This window comes from Hakea prostrata, chromosome 10 (assembly GCF_041222555.1).
Source record: "Hakea prostrata isolate BN-2017 chromosome 10, UWA_Hpros_2, whole genome shotgun sequence".
Classification (NCBI taxonomy): domain Eukaryota; kingdom Viridiplantae; phylum Streptophyta; class Magnoliopsida; order Proteales; family Proteaceae; genus Hakea; species Hakea prostrata.
This window is the reverse complement of record NC_142609.1, coordinates 13515101-13527760: the sequence shown is the minus strand read 5'-3', so window position 1 is coordinate 13527760 and position 12660 is coordinate 13515101. Positions and strand designations below refer to the sequence as shown.

The 12660-nt window shown below is 38.3% G+C and overlaps 2 protein-coding genes and 1 pseudogene across 4 annotated transcripts; 1 reads left to right on the top strand and 2 right to left on the bottom strand.

Annotated features, from left to right (window-relative positions):
• Positions 1–1780: 1780 nt before the first annotated feature.
• Positions 1781–4024, bottom strand: LOC149001996 (pentatricopeptide repeat-containing protein At5g66520 pseudogene; annotated as a pseudogene).
• Positions 4025–4348: 324 nt separating this feature from the next.
• On the top strand, positions 4349–8162 carry LOC149001995 (pentatricopeptide repeat-containing protein At4g30825, chloroplastic-like). Its single transcript, XM_089136677.1, has one exon. The coding sequence runs from the start codon at positions 4349–4351 to the stop codon at positions 7136–7138; it is 2790 nt and encodes a 929-aa protein (XP_088992803.1). The 3' UTR covers positions 7139–8162.
• Positions 8163–8783: 621 nt separating this feature from the next.
• Positions 8784–11268, bottom strand: LOC149001994 (Ribosomal protein L31). 3 transcript variants are annotated; one of them, XM_089136679.1, is made up of 3 exons: positions 11156–11268; positions 10683–10818; positions 8784–9938 (listed from the first exon to the last, which is right to left on the bottom strand). In XM_089136679.1, exon 3 carries the CDS (start codon positions 9925–9927, stop codon positions 9721–9723), a length of 207 nt encoding a protein of 68 aa, XP_088992805.1. In that variant the 5' UTR covers positions 9928–9938; positions 10683–10818; positions 11156–11268; the 3' UTR covers positions 8784–9720. The 3 variants fall into 3 exon arrangements, with proteins under 3 accessions (XP_088992805.1, XP_088992806.1, XP_088992807.1); XM_089136680.1 differs by having other exon boundaries at positions 10683–10807; XM_089136681.1 differs by having other exon boundaries at positions 10683–10799.
• Positions 11269–12660: the final 1392 nt, after the last annotated feature.

The following is a 12660-nucleotide window of genomic DNA, read 5'->3' as shown; positions in this document are numbered from 1 at the left end:
ACGAACCGTTTTATCAAACGCCTCTAACCCGTTCTTCCGTTCCCAAAGAACAGAAGAACGTCAGAAACGTTTTTTAAGAACATTATCAAACGTGCCCCAAAAGACCTGCTTTTCTGAAGGATTACACTCAATGATGAAATGGGTTGTTAGAGATGAAGGGCTGAGATTTAAATAAAAGTGGGTTGTTAGATGGAAGGCCGAGATTTAAATAAAAATGGGAAATGGGTTGTTATAGATGAAGGGCTGAGATTGAAATAGAAGTGGGTTGTTAGATGAAGGGCTGAGATTTAAATAGAAATTGGAAATGGGTTGTTATAGATGAAGGGCTGAGATTGAAATAGAAGTGGATTGTTAGATGAAGGGCTGAGATCTAGATCTAATGAAATGCTATAAATGTAATACAATTCAGTAATACAGCATCGAAGAAGTTATCTCCTACCTTATTCTGCTCTCTATCTCTACTTCGTCTCCTTGCTCATTCTTCTTCTGCAACTTACAAACTATCTGAATCATATTACATTTTCTCCACAAAAGATTTTCTCGTCTAATGCTGTCTTTGGGTATCAGTTGCATTTTTGAGAAAGAAAAGAAAATAGGGGTAATGGGGAATTGTTTTTATTCAAAAGAGATGGTTCTTATGGTGATGTGCATAAGCTCCAAAAACTTCCAACCAACTATGAAGGACTGGTCAAAATCTATGGATCCGTTTGAACCCGGAAGAAGATGGAGAAAGAGAAGACGACAGCCATGGAAGAAAAGAGTTAAAGAGGAGGACTGGGGAAAAAATTCGTAGAAAAATAAAAATCATTTCTTGATAGAAGGAAAAAAAAATCATGAAAATACAAGAATAGGATAAGATTGTATTATTGTTTTTCTGAAGAATTCAAAAAAATTCATGAAGATACAAGTATAGAAGAAGTTCAAGGATACTATTGTATTTTGAAAAAGTTATTTCATATATTAGCACTTAATTATGATCTCCTATTATTGTATATTTTTCACTTATAAAAAATTTGATTGATAAATTGGATAACTCAGGTATCGTATTAGTTTTAGGAGATAACTTGGGGGGTGACATTGAAAATTTCCTAATAACGAATGTAAAAGCATAGTAGTGCATATACTAATGCACATCCTAGTAGCCCAACCATTGATGTACTTGGGGGTTTCTAGTGTGGCAAAGTGTCTAGCTTACGTCCAACTAATAGGATGTGAATGGTAAGCGATTCAACCCTGAGGATGGCTCAATTAGTAAAAAACCATTTCGACTCCTCTCAGGCTAGGGATATAGCCTCTCATAGCCAATATATAAAATTGCATGCCCCCAATATGTAAAATGGTAAGCGATTCACTTCCTCACTTCCACGTTCTACTTTGATACGATTAACCCCTCATCTTCCAAGCACAACTATGGCAAGATTGAGAATTTGATTTTGAATTAGAATTCAAGTGAGAAGGATCAATGCACTCATGGGAAGTTTGATTTGATTTAATTTCATATCCACTTAACTATAAAATGTAAAAATTATGTAAATATTTCCTAATGTGTTGATTATCTCATTCTCTAAATCCTATGTGGGTAACAACTCTTGTCTATAAATCCTTGAGGAACATTTACAGTCAAAGTAATGAAAATATCTGTCCCTCTACTGTTTCTGCAGGAAAAGTCAAGTCCAAAGTCAAAGCCTGATTTAGCTTTTTCCTCCGCACCCACATAAATTGTCATAATGGTAGCAAATTAATTTGATTTTGAGCTGCATGAAGTTGGTGTCAAAATAAATTTCTAAATAATGTTGATCTTATTCAAGAATAGCTCATGTATATCTGCAGCAGTGAGTTCTTATAATAGTATTAGTCAATTGTACATTGGGGTTTACCCAAAAAAAAGAAGAATTGTACATTGGGGGGAGATTCTCTCATGTTACAGTAATTGTCAATGAGTACAGAGTTACCAACTTGCTCTCACCAGTAGTCATTGCAAGAACATTCTCCATTCCTGAAATGGTGGAACCGATTCCTATCCCTAACAACAATTTCACGATTAAAAACCTTAGAAATGAGCTTACTTGCATGGTGACAATCGTCGCAGACTCTTAGATTCTTTGATATCCTGATTGTTTCTCCAGGTTTGGTCTTCAACAGACCATAGGCAATAGCAAGCTTCTCACTATGGTAGTGAAGTGAGTTCTCCTTCTCTTTCTCATCAACATCATGTAATACTACTTCAGTGTGAGGCATATAGCCTGCAGATCTTATGCTTTCCAGCATTTCATCTACTTTGGCATGGATCTCTTTAGCATGAGGATGAGTCCTGCCTCCAGCGATGAACTCATTGACAGCACCTTCTAGTTCAATCATAGAAAAGCCAGGGACCTTTTTCACTCCCCTATCATTCATCAATTTCCTGATGTTTGCAACATCATCCCATCTACCTACTTTTGCATACAGATTAGCCAATAAAACATAGCGCCCACTATTATGAGGTTCTAGCTCGATAAGCTGTTTACCTATCTCTTCTCCCAAATCAATTTCTTCATAGATCTTGCAAGCTCCAAGAAGGGCACCCAAGACACCTGCATCAGGACTAATAGGCATCTGATCTATAAGCTTTCTTGCCTCCTGTAACAAGCCAGCTCTCCCAAGCAAATCTACCATACATCCGAAATGCTCAACCTTTGGCTCAAGTCCATAAACTGTAGTCATGTAATGGAAGTAGTGATGCCCTTCTTCGATTAACCCTGCGTGGGCACAAGCACTAAGAAGATTCACGAAAGTGATACTGTCAGGGACTACAGATTTCCTCTCCATCTCCTTGAAGAGCTCGATAGCAGCAGCTCCTTGCCCATGCATTGCTAGGCCTCCTATCATACAGTTCCAGGAAGAAATGCTTTTGTTGGAAAACGCATTAAAAACTTCAAAAGCCTTTTCCAAGCAACCACATTTACAGTACATATCAATGACTGTTGTTGCAAGTTTTGAGTCGAATTCAATCCCATGACTCACAATGCATTGATGTATCCATTCCCCTTGCTCAAGAGCACCGAATCCTGTACAAGCTGACAATATAGTTGTCACCACAAACTTATCCAATTGCACTTTCCCGGCCTGCATCCTCTCAAACAGAGAAAATGCTTCATTGAAACGGTTGCTTTGGACATATGCAGCAATCATAGCATTCCAACAGTCGGACTGCTTCTCAGGCATCTGCTCAAAAATTTTGTAAGCATCATCAACAAATCCCATTTGAGAGAAACCAGAAATCAATGTCGTCCATGAGACAACATTTCGTTGTGGCATCTTATCAAATACCCTACGTGCTTCCTCCAAATGGTGAAAATTCACATACATATGTATCAAGTTGTTCTGAGAGAAGCCATCCTCCAAGAATCCAAATTTCAATACATGGGCATGAACTTGTTTTCCTTCCTCAACTGCATTGTGGATGCAACAAGCTCTAACAATCAGGGGAAAGGTAAACTGGTTAGGAGCAACGGATGACTGCAACATTTGAGCATACAACTGAATGCAGTATCTGGTAAGTTGAGCTTCCAAGTTACCTCTAATTACAGTGTTGAAAATGAAGGCATCTGGGTGGGGAATTCTCATCGAATACCTTTAGGGCGTAAGTCAGATCCCCAGATTCAGACACAGCACAGAACTTGATTATTCTGCCCATGGCATCATTATCTCCAGAAAGGCCAAGCCGAATCATTTGTGAGTGAAATTGCTTGAGCTCAGGCATTGTGGAGCAGGATTTGAGGGCATGGAATGTTGGGTGGTGCGTCTTGGGAGAGCTTACAGAGGGGAAGCTGGCAGTTTGAACAAGCACTAGAGAATTCGCCATCTCTATTGAAAAGGTGAACTAGTTCGAGACTTAAAAAAGGGAAAACAAATAATTTTTACCTGACCAAGAAAAATCTGGTTCAAGAAAGTCATTAATGTCCCACAATTCTGGGGAAAGACTCAGAAAGCTAAATAATGTGGCTCTGCCTTCTGGGTTTGGCTCTTCCTGCACAAACAGTGAAAGGAGAGAGAATTTCTAAATTTCTAAGTGGATATTTTCTCGCGATTACATCAACGGTATGCACGTCAATCCATCTCAGTCGTTGGATTAGCGCGACACCTCATGCCACGATGTTGTCCTTTTGTCAACATCTCACTCCAAGAGACGCTGAACCAGAGAAGTATTATCTCACTACCCACTGCTGCTTCTTCGTTATCTAACGTGCCAGCCAGAGGAAGTTCTCTCACAGTTACACCCTCGTCTCTTTTTGTATAAGCTCAATTTTTGCGTCTGCCAAAAAAGACTTGATGCGACAAAATTTCTTGGAGAAGGCCATTGAGATCCATGGCCTCTTTGAAATTCTCAGCGGTGACTGAGTTTTATGAACCCAGAAAATCCAATGTTTCTGGGAAGGTGGAGACCTTCTGGGTTTCTTGTTTTACTGGTTGGGTTCAGATATCCAGAGGAGCCCTTAATGCTTACCCCCTCAGAAGACTTGATCACATCGGGGTTTCGAAGTTTGCTACAGAATTCGTCGACGACCCAGAATCAAATCCTGTTGATTCCCATTCCCTAAAATCGCTGGAAGAATCAAAGCCTGAGTTGAAACCAAATTCTCGACGTGAGGGCAGGAAAATCGGGAAAAATCTTTGGAAGAGATTTCGAGCTGTCAAGGGAGAAGTGGCTCTGAACTCTGGGTCTAGGTTTAAGGAACAAGAAGAAAAATCGCTGATTGAACGTGATGGAGAAGTTAGGGAGTCAGTTTCAAGTTTATCTGTTGAGAATGGTGTAGAGATTGCCATGCCTGCTGTTACGCCTTTTGCTAGTGTTGAACGTTGTAACTCCGTCTTAAAAAGGCTTGAGAGGCTTAGTGACAGCAAAACACTGACCTTCTTCGATTGGATGAAAAAGAATGGGAAACTGAAAGAGAACTTAACTGCTTACAATTTGGTGCTTCGAGTGCTGGGAAGAAAAGGGGATTGGGATGGAGCACATGAACTGATTGAAGAAATGACTTCTGGTTCTGATTGCAAACTCAACTTTCAGGTTTTCAATACGCTTATATATGCATGTTATAAAAAGGGTCTTGCGTATATGGGGAGCAAGTGGTTCCGAATGATGTTGGAGAATGGGGTTAAGCCCAATATTGCCACCTTCGGTATGCTAATGAGCCTTAGCCAAAAGAGTGGCAATCTTGAAGAAGCAGAGTTCACCTTTGCACAGATGAGATCCTTCAAAATACAGTGTCAATCTGCTTATTCAGCAATGGTTACAATATATACTCGCCTTGGTTTATTTGATAAATCAGAAGAGGTCATTGGCTTTATGAAAGAAGATGGATTGCTTCTGAATTCGGAGAATTGGTTAGTCTTGCTTAATGCTTATAGCCAGCAAGGCAAGCTAAAGGAGGCTGAATGCACCTTGATATCAATGCAGGAAGCAGGGATTTCCCTGAACATTGTGGCATACAACATGTTGATTACTGGTTATGGGAGAGCCTCTGATATGGATGCTGCACAGAGCATATACCAAAAGCTCCAATATGTTGGTCCAGAACCTGATGAAACAACTTACAGGTCAATGATAGAAGGCTGGGGTAGGGTTGATAATTATTCAGAGGCAAGGTGGTACTATAAAGAACTCAAAAAGGCAGGATTTAAGCCCAACTCCTCTAATCTGTATACAATGATAAACCTGCAAGCAAGGCATATGGATGAAGAGGGTGCTGTAGAAACCCTAGAGGACATGAGGAAGATGGGGTGCCAGTATTCCTCTATTCTCAGTAATCTCTTGCAGGCATATGAGAAGGCTGGAAGAGTAGACCAGGTGCCTCAGATTCTGAAAGGTATGCTTCGAGAACATCTTTTGGTTGACCAGACTTCATGTTCAATCTTGGCCATGGCCTATGTGAAAAATGGGTTGGTAGATGATGCTTTGCATATTTTACGGGAAAAACAATGGGAGGACCCAAATTTTGAGGAGAACTTGTATCACTTGTTGATTTGCTCCTCAAAGGAGATGGGTCATTATGAAAATGCTGTCGATATATTTACTCGAATGCCCAAATTGGATGACCGTCCAAACCTGCACATCACTTGTACAGTGATGGACATATATAGTGTCATGGGTCTTTTTACTGAAGCAAAAGACCTCTATCTTAAGCTAAAGGCCTCAGGAATTGCCTTGGACATGATTGCTTACAGCATAGCAGTAAGGTTGTATGTTAAAGCCGGTTCTTTGACTGATGCTTGTTCGGTCCTAGATGCAATGGAGAAACAGAAGGATGTCATGCCAGACACTTTTTTGTTCATGGACATCCTTCGGATTTATCAACGATGTGACATGGTAGAGAAGTTAGCAGAAACATACTATAGGATATTGAAGAGTGGAGTCACCTGGGATCAAGAAATGTATAATTGTGTTATTAATTGCTGTGCTCATGCTTTGCCACTGGATGAGATTTCTCGGCTTTTTGATGAGATGCTCCATCATGGTTTTGCTCCAAATACCATTACCTTCAATGTCATGCTTGATGTTTATGGAAAGGCCAGGCTTTTCAAGAAGGCCAGGAAGGTATTCTTGATTGCCAAAAAACGAGGCATGGTAGATGTGATCTCGTACAACACTATTATAGCTGCCTATGGGCAAAGCAAAAAGATAGATAATATGATGTCTAGTGTTCAAAAAATGCAATTTAATGGATTCACTGTCTCCCTTGAAGCCTATAATTGCATGTTGGATGCCTATGGGAAAGTTGGCCAGATTGAGAAATTTAGAGATGTGTTGCTGAGGATGAAGGAAACAAATTGTGCTTCTGACCACTATACATACAATATTATGATCAATATATACGGAGAGCAAGGGTGGATTGATGATGTTGCTGGTGTGCTGACTGAATTGAAAGAATGTGGACTTAAACCTGATTTATGCAGTTACAACACATTAATAAAGGCATATGGGATTGCTGGAATGGTGGAAGAGGCTGTTGCTGTGGTGAAGGAAATGAGAGAAAATGGGATCAAACCTGATCAGAAGACGTATGTTAATCTAATCAGCGCATTGCGGAGGAATGACAATTTCCTAGAGGCAGTTAAATGGTCTTTATGGATGAAGCAGCTGGGCATGGCAAGTTAAAAATGCTGACTTTAACTATTTCTTGGTACCATTGCTCTTTTACACTTACCTGGAAAGGATTGATGCTGACCTCTCTGATTCTGTTGAATCTTCAAGGAACTCAAGCTGCTTGCAGTAAGACCTTTAACTTGGTGGAATTTCACAGCTCCATGTCAATTTTGCCTGCCCTTACCTTCCCTTCCCTCTTGTGGATGATCTGACTTGCTTTCTGCCAAATTTCTGAGGTCATTTTTCTTTTCCAATGGAACCAAGCTTGCATAGTCTTAAATGTATAGCTATTGACTCTGGTAAGAGAATTATCAAAGTCTGCATGTGTCAACAAAATGATCCTGTATAATTTTGTGTTCGTAAGAACAAAATTAGTCAGCAGTGAGAAAAAGCCAAAAAGGTTGTGATAGATGCTTCTCATTACCATTTAGGAGAAGATAAAATTCTCTCAATTGAGACCTGGAAAACCATTGAATTGTCTGTGGCATACAACCATGCTGCCATTGACTTGTATCCATAATGAATACAATAGCATTGGTGCACTGTTTTTCTATCTTTCATTTGTGGAGACTGCGAAGGAAAATATGGTAGTGTGAGTAGACTAAAAGGGATCAGTAGTATCAGCTAAGGCGCAGTGACATTCTTTTGAATGATGCATAACTGCAGGTTCAGATCCACACCCCACTTGCCATAGAAACACCTCTTCCTGAGGCAGAATAGAGGTATAACAGTGCCTCTCAGACTTGGGAATTGGGATGCACTTATATGAACATTTGGATGATAAAACTTCTTCTTCTAAATTCTAAGGTTCAGCATTCAGGTGATTACTTAAGTGTCTCTCTTGCTTCTCTTTGAAAAAGGTCAATTAACGAGCTTCTCCTCCTAATTTGTTGGGGTATTACCCACTGATCACTTCTCAACGAGTTGGGATCCTCTACCCGTTAGGGACCCACCTCTGAATTTAACGAGACAAATTAGAAGTGACCTTATTCTTAATGTGTGTTAGAGAAGTGTAAGGAAAATACAAACTTCTACCCGTCAAGATATGGGATATGAACTCGTTTTCAACGGCGATGAGGATTATTTCTTACAGATGATCTGACTCTCAATTCTATACAAGAAACTTAAAGCAGAGATGCTTTTAATGTGGGCTGTCAAAGGAAACTTGCTTCAGTCAAGTTGAAATGAAGAAATAAATTGGTATTGCTCAAGATGCTTTTCTGTTTTAATAGATTTTCCCTTGTATCAAAGTTTGGGCATGAGAATAACTAACGAATCTTGATAAACGAGGGAGAGAGTATACCTTGAATTTTAGATGAAGTGGTTCATAAGTTGCCATTGTGCCTCTCTTTGTCTGACAAAGTTACCTTCTCTCTGATTAATGCACAGTAGAATTTTTTTAAGTTGTTCCAGATAACATGTTTTTATCTCTGGAAAGACTTAGGACCCCCTAGAATGTCAGAAGGGTTCTCTGGATTGAAAACTCTCAAGATGAGTACTCCTACAAATTTTTGAGTTACATTCATTCTAGACAAAAGATAGGTTTCCTCTTCTTTCCACAGTGCAGAGAGAAAGACTAATCAAAATAATGCAGGCTTAGGTCATCAGGGACAAGTTCAAAGATAATAACAGAACTTCTAAATAACAAGTTACAATATTCTTCTCCATTGGTAACCTGATAGGCCCCTTTCACAAGTTCAGATGTGGTAACATGAACTTGACGAGCAGCAAGCCACAAAATTCGTCTACATTGACAACTTTGATGAGCACCTTTCAAAATACAGGGATGTCTCACGTCTTGGACATAGTAGAACAGGTTTTCCTGTATCTTAACACTTTTGGTATTCCCTAAAGTCTTGTCATCAGACTCATCACCCTTTAGGGTTTGTGTCTGATTAGGGGAAATCAAAGGCAAGCAAACAAATATTAACAGAAAGCCAGAACAAAAACTTTTGTGATCAGTATTTGGGATGCTTGCATAATAAGTGCCAAAAAAAAATCATTAACTTCATAAACAAGGCTCCCTAAGATCATCTAAGGGTGCAGGGGTTCCTATGACCACCACAAGAAGAAAAAAAAATTCTTTTATCAACAGTATGAAAATTTCATTAAGAGAGTAAGTAAAAAGACAAGATGATTTCCCCTCATTTGAATCATCTTGTGTGCGGAATGAGACACAAGATGACTCAAATGAGAGGCAGTACATGGCATGACGAGCCAGCAGACAGTATTAAATAGAAACTGGGAAAATATGAAATGTTAAAAAGGGAGAAGAAACATTTAATGGAGGATATAAGAAAACATGGGGAGAACTATAAACATAATAGACCATATACCTTCCTTAGATCCATCAAACAAGAGTACAGAAAAACACAGAACATGGTAAGACCCCCAAGAAACATGAATTTTACCTCATAAGAAAACATAACTCCAGAAAGCAGAATAATTTCTTTTGATTATGCAACATACTGGACTTAAAATATCTGGAACTGCTACAAAGTTGTCATCAATTATTGCAGAGCTAAAGAAAAACATACATCATAGCTAAAACCCAAAAATCCACAAACTTTTCTTTGAAGTTTGCATCTTAAAGCTCACTTTGCTTCATCCTCTTCCTTATTCAGACCATAACGACGCTTGAACTTAGCAACCTGGCCTAAACTTTGGGCCATCTGGCGCCTGGCCCTGAAATGGTAGACTTTACCAACTTTGTGAAGTCTGGTCATTGTGACATTCAGCAACCTCCCACTCTGGGTTACATATGATATCCACTGCAATTGAGGATGCAATCCTTTCCTCATTTTCCACTACACTGCAATCCAGGAAGAAGGTTACTAATGAGTTCACACACTTCTGTTCCAGAAAACTGGTTAGAAGTATGGTTTAGCTCACATTAAAAGTAACAAAGAAAACAATGATAAATAAATACAGAAAATACATAAGTAAACTAAAAAATGAAATCTCAACAAGCTACTTCTGCACTTAGGCTCTTTTTGGTATCAATTCTCATCCTCTATTATGACTATTTAAAAGAAATAAGTATAAGAATTCATTATTGGTCAAGAATGAAAAATGGTTTCGGTGACATTTGTCGACAATAAATTGTGGAATGAAAAATAAGTTTGGTATGTCAAAATGAAAATTTGCTAGAAAATCAATACAAAAAAAAACCTATTGTTAATCAAAACACATCAGTTGGTACTTTTCCAGATTGTTAATCAGCAGGCACCTAAATTGTTAGGAAGTTAAAACAATGACCGATGAAAAACTATCAGATCATTATCTTCTGGAAATACAATGAAACAATCGTGAAAATTCACAAAACAGCCACTCTACAAGATGATTCAACTCTAGAATCATCATAGTTATATTGTCATTGAAATAAAGATTTTTCACGAAGAATAGAATAGCAATAAATCAAACCGCCATGGCAGCATGCTAGTAAAACATCTGTTAGCCAATTAATCCGTTTGAAATTAGAAGTCTAATTGAAAATACGAATCACTATTTCACTTATCATTTAAAGCAGATTCAGTGTGTCCTTTCTTTCACTTACCTTAGGAACGGTCAACTGAAACTCGAGGCTTTTGCCGGGGAGAAGTCTTTGAGGTCAGTCGATCTTTGAGGCCCTGCTTAGTCTGCTAACCCTTGGAATTGCTGATGAGCTTTTGGGCTGAGAAGCTTCAGGTAAACTAAATATGTTCATTACCCAAACAGTTACAAAATAAGATCAACATCGATCAAGGAAACAGAGCTGAACCCAAAAATTCGAAAACCAAAAGAAGCGATTATCCAAAACGTGAATGACATAAATCGAGCCTGTATCACCATGACCAGACAAAATCAAAAGAAAAGAAGGTTTGAGAAGCCGCCGTAGACTTGAGAAGAATTTTTCCCAAGAAATGTAAAACTGCTCAACGAGTCCAGTACAAAAAAAAAATGAAATAAAATTAAAAATAAATCCTTTTCAAAACTCCGAAACAAGAAAATAGAGAGAACTAGAAAAGAAATTCATAAATGTAGATCCACCTTCGAAGTTGAGAAATTTTTCTGCACGAATTGAGAGCTTCCGACAGGGAAAGAGGGTTTGAGAAACCGCCGTAGCCTTGAAAAGAATTTTTCCAAAAAATGAGAGCTTGCGGAAGGGTTTGAGAAGTGCGTTTATAAAATAATGTGCTTTTACTGTTATACCCCTGTCTTAACTTTAAAATTTCAAAGTATACTCCCCGCATAAATGGGGAGAATGACTTTTCATCCATAATCCATTAAGGGACTTTTAATCCATTGTGGATTTTGGAAGTTTTTTTATTATTTTAAATAAAAATAAAAATGATAATGAATGTCAAAACAATTCAAAACAATGAAAAAATCTCATAATAGACAATGAGAATTGATACCACAAAGAACCTTAGTAAGTCCAGGATCATCAATATGTTCAGGACCTAAACAGCTTGATGGCAACAGTATTTTTACAAAATTTGGCAAAATAAAATACTTACAACAATGATTAATAAGTGTTTAATACATTTAATAAGACTGGTAAGCAATGATATGGACCTATAACATATATTCACAACCTAAAAAATAAAATAACAGCAATCTCTAGCCTATTTTTCTTTCTAAACCTACAAAACAGGAAATGAAACAAGCAGAGGCATACTTGTGAAAGTCAGCACTTCAATTATGTAAAACTTGACATTCATCTTTGTAAGGGGAAATGCCAATAACTATTGGAGTTCAACTCCTACCTTTAGTTTGCTATTCATATGTGAAGTTTTTCCCAGTTGAAATTTTATAAATAACAAAATATAATTTTGAACTTTAGTAATCGAAACATGCATAAGAAAATAAGTTGGGAGTACCACAAGAATTATCAAAGAATATGGCTAAATTTGAGTATTTAATTGGATACTATTGGCTTATTTATCCAATGGACGAAACCAGGGATTTAGTGTTGGTATTAGATGTGTTGGAAAATGTCATGTCAGCATTTGTCACATCAGCCTCCAATCAGTTTTGATGATGACAAACACTCTACTAATGTTTCTATGTAGATATGTTTTGTCCAGCTCATCACTACAGAGAATCTCGATGTAAATAACCGGATCAAAGAAATTACCGGAGAGTCAAGCTCAAGATCAACTCAAATCATCTTAGACAAAGAACCAAAGTCAAGAGGAGCATCAAGACCGTTGATCAAAGATCAAGTCAAAGACCAAGTCAAAGATCAAGACTTAGGCTAAATTAGGGCTTAGGACATTTTCTCATACACACACATGTAAATGCATTCATAATATGTAATTCATGTTACTAGAGTGACCTAGGACATGTTAGTAAGGTGTACAACGCTTAGGGTTGACAAAAAGATCCAAAAACCCAAGCCATGTCCCAGCCCCAAAACTGTTCAGCAAAACAGAGCTCAGACGGTCGATCGTCTGTTTTGATGATTCTGTTTCTCAAAAACAACAAAAGGCCAGACGGACGCCCGTGCTGGGCAGTCCGGGCAGACGGATGACCGTCGGGCGGACGGATGA